At 39.0% G+C, this 14137-nt stretch overlaps 1 protein-coding gene across 1 annotated transcript; it reads left to right on the top strand.

Moving 5' to 3' along the window:
- Window positions 1-2612: 2612 nt before the first annotated feature.
- Window positions 2613-13434, top strand: LOC134202419 (interferon regulatory factor 2-binding protein 2-like; the record flags this gene model as incomplete). The annotated part of the gene is made up of 3 exons (XM_062677420.1): window positions 2613-2628; window positions 2919-4134; window positions 13366-13434. Coding segments are annotated over exons 2-3 (775 nt in total), but the record flags the coding sequence as incomplete, so codon positions are not given.
- Between the last annotated feature and the right edge of the window lie 703 nt (window positions 13435-14137).

The raw sequence follows: 14137 nt of genomic DNA, 5'->3' as shown, positions 1-14137 counted from the left end.
TTCTCCCGATGGAAATTCATAGCAAAATGTTTACATTGTACAGCATAATAATGCAAAAATGGCTTGAGGGTCGACTATTGGTTGAGGGTCCGAGGTTGGTCATTTTACTCTCTATATATCGGCGATGGCTGATCTCACAGCTCTGGTATCAGGTTGGTCAAGGCTTACATATTTGCCGCGCATGAATTGCAACGTTGACAGATTAGTCGGAATACGGCTCGGAATACGAATAGTTGGTCGGGGCTCAACCAAACCACACCATGTGGCTTTTTGACTGACTTGTAATATTTTGTTCGTACAACGGAAACGGAAATCATTCCATATCAATTCATGTGTACATTTGATGTAGAATATCCCCAGTTATAAAGTTGAGGAATATCCGATACGATTGGCGATTAATGAAATCTGCTAAAAGAAAGTTTGAGCAAAAAAATGTGTGATTTTTTGTTGATTGAAAAAAGTTTCGATTGAAATTCAACAGTTACTTGACTGTTTTCAATATTTATACTATTTTTACACAAAACTGATTATATTTGCAGTCTAATGAAACCATAAAGTTGAGCCAAACACTGCTTTTTGTTATTGAAATAATTCGACGAATGTTGGAAGGTGCAAAATTTGATGGAGCACTACACTGCCGCTAACCGCAAGTCGAGCACATCTGTATATGGGCCTCCATATACAGATGTGCTCGACTTGCGGTTAGCGGCAGTACATAGCTACCATGGAAATGAAAAGGAAAGGGTTAAGGGAGCGAAGCTATGGTCAGTCGATATGAGGCTGATGTTTTGGTTCAGTGCAGCTTTTGAGCCGTTGCTAAACGCCATTAACATCCTTTGTTAAGAAAATTATTTTGAGCTTTTTAGTGGAATGTCTTCACTTGTCATAAGACGAGTTTGTACAATCTCATTGAATTCCACCACTTAATTGTATCTTGACAGATAAGTATTTCGACCTCAACAGTAAGGCCGTCTTCAGTGTCTCGTACTTGACTCGACTTAGTCGACGGCCTTACTGTTGAGGTCGAAATACGTATCTGTCAAGATACAATTAAGTGGTGGAATTCAATGGGACAACCAAGATTTTTTTATGTACATGTTATCCGACTTCGTCAGTAGATGGGAATAATCAGCGCGGGGGGGAAACATACATTTTCAGTGCAAAACGTAAACAAACGAGCATAAATTCCATACAAAAATCCAAGATGGCTGAGTTGGGGATATTGACAAGTCGGATAACCTGTACATAAAAAAATCTTGGGGACAACATCGTTTGATTAGTTTAGCTATGTTAACCAGAGCAGATGTTGAAAACTTGGGAAAAATATAGGGGAACTGTTCCGTTTCCTATCCCTCTGAACATATAACCATCTCATCGTAAAACTATGAAATACAGTTCCAATCTCGTCGTTTCTTTTTGCTAAAAAGCGTACTCGCTAACCGGTGAAGAAATCACAAAAATACAATTATTAGTTTTCATCGTTTTGTTTGGATGGAATGAACATGAGAGCTATGATATGAAGTGCCGAACAGCTCCCTCCCATCTTCAGCATTACTAGGAGCCAGATTTTCTATCCAAACAACATAAAGTGAACGGCCTAAAAACAAAGCAGGACACTGCGAATGGTAGTTAAGGGCGCTAAACAAAGGACTAGTAAGTAAAGGGCGCCAGTTTGGTGCAGATGGTTCATGAGACGTTCACTCGAACTAGCAATGAATGTGTTTCATAGCAAATATCAAGAACGGAAAAATCCTTTACAAGGGAATCGTTTATGCTAGAAGATCGAAAATCATGAATTTGGTTTATAAGCCCTAATAGTTGCACTCTAACTTTCACCTACTCAGTGACTGAGTAAAATTGTATTGCCATCTCTTTTCTTCCCACGGAAATTTTACTCAGTCTCCGTCAAAAGCAGGATCACTCATAGTTTTGAGTTGTCCTGCTTTTGACGGAAATTGAGTAAAATTTTCGTGGGATAGACAGAGAGAGCAATTCAATTTTACTCAGTCACTGAGTAGGTGAAAGTTAGCGTGTGTGGAGTTTTTGTAATTATTATTGGTGCGTATTCCATAAAAAGATAATTGCACAAACCTTATTCAATAATTCGGGAGGCATACAACACTGAGAACCACCCTACTGCAGTTGCACTTTACTGCTCCTCCTCGTGTGTGCAAATGTATTGCATACAGTTATGTAGCTCCTATCAGCACGCTGCTCGCGAGTCAGCAGTCTGCTTGTGTGGGTCAACCGTGATGTGCCGCACTACTGTGTCTGCTGGCTGGCGCTGCTGCTATTGTTGTTGGTTACTACTATCCCGGAGTCATCGTAAAAATAATGGCAATGGTAAATATGTGGTACCGCATATAAACACGCACACAGCCACTCGCGCCATGAATGCTGCTGCGCGACTTGTGAGCGTGATCACCTCGTCTAGCTGTTCTTGCTGGGCCGGTGGATGGCGTTGTTGCTGTTATTGATTTTGTTGGTGGAAGCACGACGCGAACGCAACAGCAGCACCATTGAATGAGGAGGGTTCCACGGCAGCCAGAGCGAACCGTTCGTTTCAAAAGTGACGCGCTCGTTGGTTGCTGCACATCGTGTCCCGTTCGTTGTTTGTGTAATTCAGCTGTACGTGGAAAGACCTGCTTGAATTCTTGAGTTTTTCTTTTTTCGGAAGCGTTTTAGTTCGTTTTGGGCCGGATTCTGGATGGATTAATTTGGTTTCAAATTACGCGCAATTTCCAGTTTGAGTTCCGTGAGTGATGTCGAATGAAGGGTAGTTGTTTCCTTCGTTAGAGAAAAGTCGATCGATCGATACAACAGAAGAGGCGACTCTCTACATTCTATATGTTAAGCAAGAGTTGAAAAATCTGAAAAATTCAACAGCCACTGGAAAACTAAAGTTAATTTTGTTTTAGAATGATACGGAAATAGTCGAGGATATTCGGTGCATGTGCAAGTGGCTATATCGGGTTCAGGTGAAAACAAAAGTGCGCGCCTCCGAACTAGCATCGACTAACAGCTGCGAAGTGGAAGGTGTGTGAAAGTGGAAGGAAGAAGGCGATCCTCGACTACGACGTGATTGCATCATTAATATACGTTGAATCACACTTGCTATCGTAAATCATGAAAAGTATATAAAAGCGTTATCATAACGGAAGATTTTTGGTGACAAGAAGTGGCAATAAAAGTAAACATTTCCACTTTGGAAAAAGTTGATTATTCCTAATATGAATTTTTGGATTGTTTACGATAAAAGTTATTGATATCGATGATTGCCGAATGCCTCGCTATGGATAACTTGAATGGGGCCGCAATTAGTTTAGTGTGGGAATAAGTGAAACTGGCTTAGTGTGTTGGGTGGTAGTTAAATTGTTGGTTGAAATAGTTCAACTATTTGTTTTTGGTGATAAAAATAAACTGACAAAATGTCGGTTCAAGCAAAGCGTCAACATTGTTATTTGTGCGATTTGCCGCGGATGCCGTGGGCAATGATTCACGATTTTACGGAAGCTGTATGTCGAGGATGTGTTAACTATGAGGGAGCGGATCGTATCGAGCTGGTTCTGGATACCGCCCGGCAGATGAAACGGATCCATGCCAGTGGTGGCGGTGGCGGCAGCGGAAGTGCATCAGCTGGAGGTGGCAGCGGTGGCGGTAAACGAGGCGGTGGCCACGAAAACGGTGAAATGCCACCGCACAGATCTGTTCCACAGGCACACCATCACTACTCGGTACGAGCCGGGCCGAATGGGCCGGCGCTTGTCGATTTCACACCGAAGCACGAGCCGCACGACATGCCGGGTGGTGTCCGTCCCGGGGCTCGCCTCCAACAGCATATTCCGCCACATCACATGCCACCGCACGCCAACAGGCAGCAGGTTCCACCGGCGCTATCCGTCAATCTGAAACGACCCCCGCCGGAGGACGACGAGCACGGTCCGATGGATGGGCCGACGGGCAGTGCCAAACGAGGCGCCGAGGACCCGTCGGTTGCCATTCAGCAGCGACCGCCGCTGACACGGGGCGAATCCCTGCCGGCGGTACCGTTCGTTCCGGACCGGCAGCCCAGCTACAAGGACAAACACCCGGTGCGGACTGCTTCCTTCGATACGGCCAACTTCAAACCGACCGGTAAGTTTGAGTAGTTAGAATAGTTTGAACCTGTTAATGCATTATTTTCGTTTTCTCTCTGTCGCTGGTGTTTTGGTTTGTTGTCCATGGTCTTTAAATTGTGCTTAGAACCTGTGATTCTTGTAGAGACCTACTTGCTAATAGGTATTGCAATCTTTGGTTATGGTGGGGTTATTTGTGGTGTCTCCAGCTGTAAATTACTCTTTCATTGTTTAATGAAGAAATGTTTAAATAATTTAATGATTCTCTACAAAAAATGTACTCTTTTCTCTGTGATAGCATATGAGCAAAAAATAAAAAGGATAATTATCCAGTAATTAGAGAAGCGGGCTAAAAATATTCAGCCAGTTAAGAGACCCGCACAATAGATACGTTTGCGTACAATTTGACAGTTTCTCATGGAAAAAAACTGCCAAACCACGCGCAAATCTACCAATTGTACGTGACCCTTGAGTCCTAAACAAATTGAACAATACACATGCGTCTCATTTATTGTAATATTCCTTTGTATGCCTGTTACATTCAGCATTTCTTTACTTTTGTTATTGTGAGACAATTTCGAGCAACTTTGCAAAGATGGTATTGTAATTGCTATTAATATGGATAATACGTGGGTATGTTAGTTAAATTAATAACTTTACAGTATTAGATATTTTTTTATTTGAACAATTTTACATTTGCAATCATAAGAAGCTAAAACAAATACTTAACAAGTAATAGTATGTGATGGAACCATCACCATCAGTAATGGCAAAAATAGAATAAAATCAAAATGAATATTTACTGAGAATAATTCAAGAACAAACTGGCTTGATATTTTTTTTAGATTTTTGAAAACCATTATTTAGAACAAATTTAGATAGATAGATTTTAATAGAACCTTTTTCTTTTAATAGAACCATTACTGGTTACAGGGGCCCTCCTTAGCCGTGCGGTAAAACGCGCGGCTACAAAGCAAAACCATGCTGAGGGTGGCTGGGTTCGATTCCCGATGCCGGTCTAGTCAATTTTCGGATTGGAAATTGTCTCGACTTCCCTGGGCATAAAATTACCATCGTGCTAGCCTCATGCAAAATGCAAAAATGGTAACCTGGCTTAGAAACCTCGCAGTTAATAACTGTGGAAGTGCTCAATGAACACTAAGCTGCGAGGCGGCTCTGTCCCAGTGTGGGGATCTTCTTCTTCTTCTTCAATGGCTCTACATTCCAACTGGAATTTGGCCTGCTTTTCAACTTAGTATTCTATTAGCATTTCCTCAGTTATTAATTGAAAGCTTTTCTATGCCCGCCATTGCATGAGTGAGTATGTATCTTGTGTGGCAAGTACAATGGATACACTATGCCCAGGGTGTCGAGAATGTTTCCAACCCGAAAACATTCTAGACCGGACCGAGAATCGAACTCGCCATCTCCGGATTGGCAATCCTACGCCTTTGCTCGCAAGGCTACTGGAGACCCGATCCCAGTGTGGGTATGTAATGCCATTAAGAAGAAGAAGAAGATTACTGGTTACAATTCCAAAACGCTAGAAACTCATATGAGCCTAATACGCGATCAAAGGCATTATATGTCTTGTTTATAGTGCCTGTAAAAACACTAGCACCAAGTGCCAAAATTGGAACAGAGCAGAGCAAGAGATCTATCAAACGTGGTATATATATGGCGATACTCGTCTCTAAGGACTATTCGTTGCAGTCCTGTTTTAGCGATATTTTAAAAATGTGTTTTAGCAGATATTTCCGAAATTCCTAATTCCAAATAAACAGTAATTAATTTTAATTCTTTTTGGAGCTTTGCCTGCTTTTTAACTAACTGTTTGTGAAGTCGGTATCCGCAATAGTCTAGACTGGACTATCCAGCTGGATACCCAAATAAGTAAAAAACTGACTTCTCTCCCAGCTGGGAATGGTGCGATCAAATGCCAAACATTATGAAGTTCCAATCATTTGGTTTCGATGTTAATCGAATGTTCAGCTAATACTTGCAAAAAGCCTAGAAGAGAAATAAACTTCCGAGCACGAAATCTTGTCGTACAATTCAGTTTATTATAGCTAGGCTTGGCTTGGGACTCTTTTTTGTAACTCTATATGGCTTTGTCTTCAATCCTGAACATACCTGAATATATTTTCCGATTGACTGTTAAGCAGTGAAGTTTGGGTCCCTCTCTAGTATCCTCTTCACCGTGCTGTCCAGAAACCTAGAACAGCCAAGATATTTGTCATTTTTCGGGTTTGCTTCAATAGTTAAACGTCCTGAAAATGTATTCACAGTGCACTGTGCAAAAAATTGAACGCTCAACCTGGCGAGATAAGTCTTGACACCTTCAAATTGCTCATCCTTAATCAATTTTCAATTGAATAACAAGCGGTATGTGATAGAAAAAGGAATAGTAGTGCAGGATGGCAGAATGAAAATAACACTTTATCAACTGAAATGGTTGAACGGTCATTTGGACACCCTGTGGCCCCGGAATAGGTTCTAGGACAGAAATCGGTCCTTCAACATCTTGAACTTATCAAAGCCGTGCGGTAAGATGCGCGGCTAAAAAGCAAGACCATGCTGAAGGTGGGTTTGAGGTTCGGTCTAGGCAAATTTCGGGTTGGATTTTTTTTTTCGGCTTTCCTGGGCAAAAACGTATCATCGTGCTAGCATCATGATATACGAAAATGAAAATTGCTAACTTGGTTTATAAACCTCGAAGCTAATAATTAAGAAAGTGCTGAATGAACACAAGCTGTAATGCCTAGAAGAAGATGGAAAATCACTTGGCCGACAGCTCAAATTCAAACAGAATTTGACAAACTCAAAGGCATTTGGCAAACTGTTTTGGGAAATAAAGACTCAAGGCAGCCTTTACGGTTGAGGTCGAAATACGTATATGTAAAGTTACAATCAAGTGGTGGAATCAAATTGAATAGTGTTAATTAACTCGCCTTATGAGAAGTAAAGACATACCACTAAACAGCTCAAAATAATTTTCTATATAGGTATCTGAAAGAACGAGATAAGAGGAGGAGGAAGGAAGCTGAGAGAAGGAGAATGGGGGAGGAAGCAAAAAAGGGAGGAATAATAAAAAGAATAATGAAATATGAAGAAAGAAAGTAGAAAAAAGAAGGAAGAAAGAAGCAAGGATTAAGCAAGAGAAAAATGAAAAAGGAAGAATGAAGAATGAAGAAGTAAGAATAAGGAAAAAGGAGAAAGGAAGGGTGCCTTACCCTTCATTTCTCACTAGTCACTTCTTACTTTTTACTTTGCATTTCTCACTCCCATTTTTCACTTTTCACTTCTCACTTCTTACTACTCACTTTACACTTCTCACTTCTTATTTCTTACTTTTCATCTCTTACTTAAGACTCCACACTTCTTACCTTCTTACTTAAATTTCTCACAATTCAATTTTTGAGAGAGGAGTGAGAAATCTATCATTCCTCACTTCTCACTTCACACGCGATTCTCATTTCTCGCAATCTGACACCAAAAAAACATGTTTTTTCGAGTTCAAAAGTTATTTGTCAAAATGAGAAATTATATAAAATGTATTGGTTTACAAACAAAATGAATAACGGGTGGAAAAACCTGGAAAACCGGGCATACACAGGAGAATTTTGTTCAACATTGAAAAAACTGGAATCCTCAATGAAATCAGGGAATTATTTTGGAACCACATTTGAAGCAAATTTCAATTTTTTTGTTGTTATTTCAACTTAGCTAAAACATATCAAATGCATTAATTGTCAATGCACTAGTTTCAAAATTTGTTGCCAATGTCAACAATTACAAAGTGAAACTACATTTATTATCATATATTATCTGCAACATGGATTAAAAATCTAAAAATTACGAGATCGTTGAATTTAGCAGCTATTTATTTGGCTACGGCTTGAATAAATGTTGTTTAAATTTAGAAGTTTGATTTACCTGCTAGGAAACAAATTTGACAAGTGATTTGTAGTTGCGGACTATAAACTCAAATTTTCCTAATAAATAAGTCTATGAGTTCGAAGCTCTTCAAGGAAGAAAGCATAAAAAAGTCAACTATCATTTATCATAGACAAAGGTTCTGTAAAGTTTCGACTAAATTTGGCTAGTGGCCACTAAAATTGAGACACTTTAGTGATATCTTGACAACAGGGTGAATTTAATTAAAAAGGTCCTCTACCCACCAAACCGCCTTCATATTCAGATAAACAAGATAATTCGAGGTATTGCAAGAAAAGTTCTTCTTCTCATCATGCTTTCTTTCAATGGAGCAATACGGAGATAAAGCTGATATTTTGTGCTCAGATGTTAAGTGAATTGACCAAGAGCAAGAACTCCAAGTAGTGGAAATAATCCCTTCGAGTTAGAGTCAAAAACAACACGGTTTTCACTAGATTAGTAATTCGATGCGATAGTGTTTTGTTCTATTCCATTAAGATACATTGATTACATTGAAAAAACTCGTTATATTGAAGCACGTTTGTGCTTGCACACGTCTGTCGAGCTCTTCATACAAATACGCGATGGGATTCAGATTAGGATTTTTACTTGGCCACTCCAGAATATTGATTTTAGCTTCCTCCAACTATTCCTTCAAAAACTTCAAGCGATGTTTATGGTCATTGTCATATTGGAACAGCGGGGTGACAGCAACATGTGTGTCTCAGAATATCTCGATAATCGTGGAACAAGTTTTTCATGATGCCTTCGAGACGCACCCTATACCATATCGCTACCTATGCTTTATAGTCGGTACTTGGTACCGAAAATCGTTTCTGCGGTTGATAGGTCTGCGAATGTACCTCATTCCATTCGAGGAAAACAAATTAAATTTGCTTCCCTCGTTTCTGAGTATTTTGAGACCAATTTTCCGGAGTACAATGATGGTAGGCAAAGGCAAATGCAACCCTACCCGAGCAGAAGCCATGAACAGAATAACAAAACATAATATGGGTTGATTGGTCATTTATTCAGTGATACTGTTGTAGATTATTTTTATTGCTTCATACTTACCACAAATAAACACTTTGTCAAACGAATTTTAAGTTCAGAGTTTCAACAAATTGATATAAAAAATCGCATCTACTCTTAAATTCACTAACTTGGATTCCACGCAAGTGAAAAAGCAAATAAAAACAAACGAATGCCAGAATGGTAAAGTTTTGCAGTGTTGACATTTAATTTTTTTCATAAAATTGATTGTCAAATGATTTTGAGCGCTACTGACATCCAGTGATCGCAGAACAAGGAATATTTGTTCACGGCATACTGTAATATTTGTTTAGTTCATAAGCGTAATTTTCATGTAGACTCTAGGATGTCCGATGGAAGTAATCAAATACAAATACAAAATACAAATACAAATACAAAATGCCAAAAAAAAAAAGTACATTTGTTCGTATGATTTCACTTATCAGAGAGGCCTATTTGAACACTGTAAGAAATCATTCGTCCGACTGACACTTCAAATTATCCAAAATACTATGAGACATCGCAAATGGCTTTCTAAGTTTCTTATAACAATATTTCTCGCAATAGCGTTGCATATAATTCCGTTCAAAGTCATATAAACCTACAAGTAATCTTTGAGGACGAATTCATTTTTCTGTCTACTTCAAATCAATAATGGTACATGGATCTTTTTACTCGCAGTCGACAGACATCAATTTGTGGATTGACAAAAAGTTGGAACCGAACAGAACTATTGAAACGGTATAAAATCTAAATGTTTTATAATCCATTAATAATTACTCCAATAATTTGATATCAAACTCACAATCCTTCCTTTTCATCCAAGGCAGAGCATCGTCAATATTTCACGGTTCTGTAAAGGCCATTCAAGAAAACAGTTTCCTCTTAATCTAATCCTCCCGCACGCACACAGTCGCACTTTTCCACAAGTTCAAGGCAACGGCATTCTGCGTTCCGTTCTATTCCCAACGGATACATTCCTCAAGAAGGATGCAGAATATGAAACAGCTGACATTCGATTTACCGTTGTCGTGATCATCTGCTCCGTCCTCGTCACCACCAACCGTCTGATGCAGTTAATGAAACCTACACAGCTCTGCAGTACGGGCCGCCGGTGGTGTTAGTTGATCCCTCCTCGGTCCCTTTAAATCTACCTACGCTACACCGTGAGCGAATCCGTCCGTGCCCTTTTTTCGGCCATAGACGCTGCATTTGACTGTTTGATCTTCCTCTTCCGTCCTGATGGTTCGTCGTCGCTTGGATGGCAACAGAGCAGCATCTCTCGGTCGTGAATTGCGTGGATAGGAAATAAGTTGAATCAGCTTTCCCAGATGTGGTGCAGCTACGAGAGTCTACGTCAGCAGATCTCGGATCGGCTAAATAAAGAATCGGACTCAAAAACCTAGTCATGGAAAAGTTGCATGGATTGCACCCAGAGCATATGGTTTTCCTCTTGGGATCGTCGTCGCCGTCGTTGTCGTCTCCGCGTTGTTGTCGCGGTCGATGATCGCTGCTTGCACGTCAGCACCGCAATCCAATTCCGGACGGAGCGCGAAAGAGATCGAAGGTCTTGGGCGACGTATCCACCGCAAGACGAGGTACGAAGCGCTATGAAAGCATGACGATGTGTTTACAAATTTCTCGACGGTTTACCGATTGAGCATGGTTTAAAAATACACGGAATGCCTGCGGCGAAGAAAGACGAAAAGCCTCCAAATACAAAGTAGTAGGATTACTTATTTCTCAAACCGACGAAGAATTCAAGATAACAAAAATTAAAAACACAACGATGATGAAGTAGTCGTGTATAAGCCATTACGGCTTTAAATAGTCTCGAACGGTCAGATATGTTTGTTGGCGGTGTTTGCTTTCTTTCGTTTTCCTTCTCGTTCGAATTTGTACTTGGTTTTCGTTTGTTCAAGACGTTTGTGTTGGTTGTCGGCAGAGCATAGGAGTTGGATTCTAATCGAAAGAACATGTCCAAGAAACCGTTATTCATACATAAAGCGTTGTTTTCTCGTTTTGGAACTTAGTTTTCTCATTGGAATCATATTCGTTTCGACTAATGCGCTTTCCTGATTCTTGTTTGAATTAGTCTGTTGATGGGCATCGTTGAATTTTTCATTCCCGTTCGAAAAGTTTTGAGAATTGTCTTATTAGTAGACGATCAGCTGTAGTTATAAACAGACTTATTGAATGAATAGTTATGCGTTCGAAAATTAATCACACTGTTTGCTTTCGTGCAATAATGATTTGTATACAGTTTAAGTCAATCTACATTGCAAAAAGCCCTATTTTGAAAATTGTTGAAAGAAAAATTATATCCATGTGAAATGGGAAATTTGTTCAATGCTGGATTCCTACACCCAGCCAACGGATGCCAAATATTATTACAGAACCTTGCATAATCGGTATAAAAATTTTAAATATACAAATATGTTAGATTCTTATTCACTTATTGTATAAAGACATTACAACTTTTAATTTTGTATAATATCTGTACCAGTGGCGTAGCCAGAAAATTGGTCTGGGAGCGTTTTTTCTGAACATTTTTTTTTTCGAAAAAAAAAATCTTCCCAAAAATGTTGTCTTTGGGGGGGGGGGTTATACCCAAAACCACCCCCGTGGCTACGCCACTGATCTGTACTTAGGGATAACATGTTTGTATTAGAATTTTGCAGAATCTGTATACGCCAAGAATTTGAAGATAATTGTAAAATTGGTTTGTTGAGTGTCGGTAAACAACTTCATGTTAAACTGCCACTGAGCAGGAATTTTCAACCATCATCAGTTTTGGTTTATTCAAGAATTTCAGAAAAAAAAACCCAGATTAATCCACCTAGCGTTGGTGATGCCTTTCTCGTATTTAGTTAAGCCACCAACCTTATATGGGGTTTATATGGTCTGATGTACCATTTTCTTCATAACTTTTAAACGCAATGACTGATCGTTATAAAATTCAATAGTGATCAACAAGGCTTTGTCCCCTGTCGAATGAAACTTGTTGCGAGAAAATCGGTTAAGGAATACTATACGAAAAGTTGTCTAATGTTTTTTATAGCTTTTGTGCACACACATACACACACACATACACACGGACAGACAGACATGTGCTCAGCTCGTCGAGCTGAGTCGATTGGTATATAATACTATGGGTCTCAGAGGCTTCTATAAAAAGCTCGTTTTCGGAGTGAAATGATAGCCTTTCGGTACAACTTAGTTGTACGAGAAAGGCAAAACGGCTTACACCGGTTATAGTTTGACTGAAACATTAAGCTGATATTTTCTGCGTTTTTCAGATATGAGTAATCCAATCGAGTGTAAAACCTTTTGGAACGACGTTTCGGCTCGTGTATTCCATTGAACAAAAAAAAAAAAAAAATAACGGTAGTGTCGGGAAATGCGAATTTCAACTCAGTTGGGCGAAAATATCAGGAAATGCAAAATAAACTTAAACGACAAAAAAAACATTAACTAAATGCATCTGAATAAAACAGTGCGTTATGGTTTAAAAAGCTAAATTTTAGGATTCCTTTTCGAACGACTTTGCTTACTGTCGCCATTTAAAAAAGCGTCCTATAGCGTCCTATATATATCTTCCTATAGAAGCAACATTATTTCCAATGACGGTTCATACAAAACAACAACCGTTGGCTTTCTTCTAATATATTTCATAGTTGAGCTGGGCTTGTAACGAGAGATAAAAAGAACAATAATGAATCGGCATTATCTTTTCTCAGTTCCAAAACTACTCGAAACTTCAGTTAATATGAATGAAGTGTCGCTAAAATTTTTCCACTATAGAATCTTTAAAGATTTAAAAACATTCATAGGAATGGTTGAAAATTTCTAATATTCAAACATTATCTGATATAGCGCGTACTAATGCGTAAATTCTAAGGCGTTACAGGAAATTTGTTTTTTAGCGTAAAAACTGACATGTTGTTTTTAAAAAAAATGGGTTTCTAAGCACTTTTACTATAATTTTAACAGTTTTTCATATCAAATGATTTGAAAAAAAATAATTGTGTATTACTTTTTAAGATAGATCTGTCCAAATGGCAGAACAATTCTAGCCAGCATCAAACTTTTAGAATGTATATCGCATAACATCCAAAATAAACGTTTGCTTACATCTGTTGGGAAGTTCGTTTCTCGTATCCCCGCCCTTCATGTTACATACCATCAAACCATTCGTCGTCCCATTATACTGCCGATGATTCGTGTCCTATCAATCGATAAAATGCTAAATAATCAAACTTTTTCCCATCTCTTGTTGTAGCTACTGACCTCAAACGGTGGATACTACCGAATGTAGCACCAAACGACTATGTTGCAACAATGAATTCAGGTATTTCATACGCCGGGATGTGACGTCCCACCCACCAACCCACTATAGAGATAGATGCGTGTGCTAACTGTCCAGCTTTTTCGCTACTGACCAGTTTCCGGCCAAAAAAAAAGATCGGTTACGCTTCCCAAAATGTACATCACCTTCATTGAACTTGGTCGTACTCCGACAAAGGGGATCCATGAGGGTTGTGTAGCTATATACACGTGTGCATGATCTTAGCAGTTGTAGTGTAAATGTTCTAAACTGTCCCATTATTGGTAAACTTTGCCTCATTGTTCTTCACCTTATATACTGCTGACGCTAGTTGACACAATGATCCTTCAAATATGGCTTAATCGTAACTTAACAGAAGCAGAAAAAATCCTCATACATTAATACACATTCATCATAGAAACTATATTCATAATGGGGAATCCAAATAATATTATCGGAAAACAGGGGAGCTCCATCTAATATGTTTGACGAAATTTTTAATTATGATAGGAATCTAAGGCAAGCGGATAAATTCTTAAAAGTACATTTACTTCAATTCCAAAACCAGATGTGCAGGAAAATTAATTTGCAAAAATGATTTCTGTTTTCCCATACACTTGTGAGCACTTCGCATCAAAAACAGCACGCTTTTTATCGCATAACTACGCATAATGGACACTAATACTTGCGACATGCTGCGGCAGATATCGTTCTCTAAAATGCAAAC

Source organism: Armigeres subalbatus, unplaced genomic scaffold (assembly GCF_024139115.2).
Source record: "Armigeres subalbatus isolate Guangzhou_Male unplaced genomic scaffold, GZ_Asu_2 Contig1208, whole genome shotgun sequence".
In the NCBI taxonomy this organism is placed as follows: Eukaryota; Metazoa; Arthropoda; class Insecta; order Diptera; family Culicidae; genus Armigeres; species Armigeres subalbatus.
This window is presented reverse-complemented; position numbering and strand designations above follow the sequence as displayed.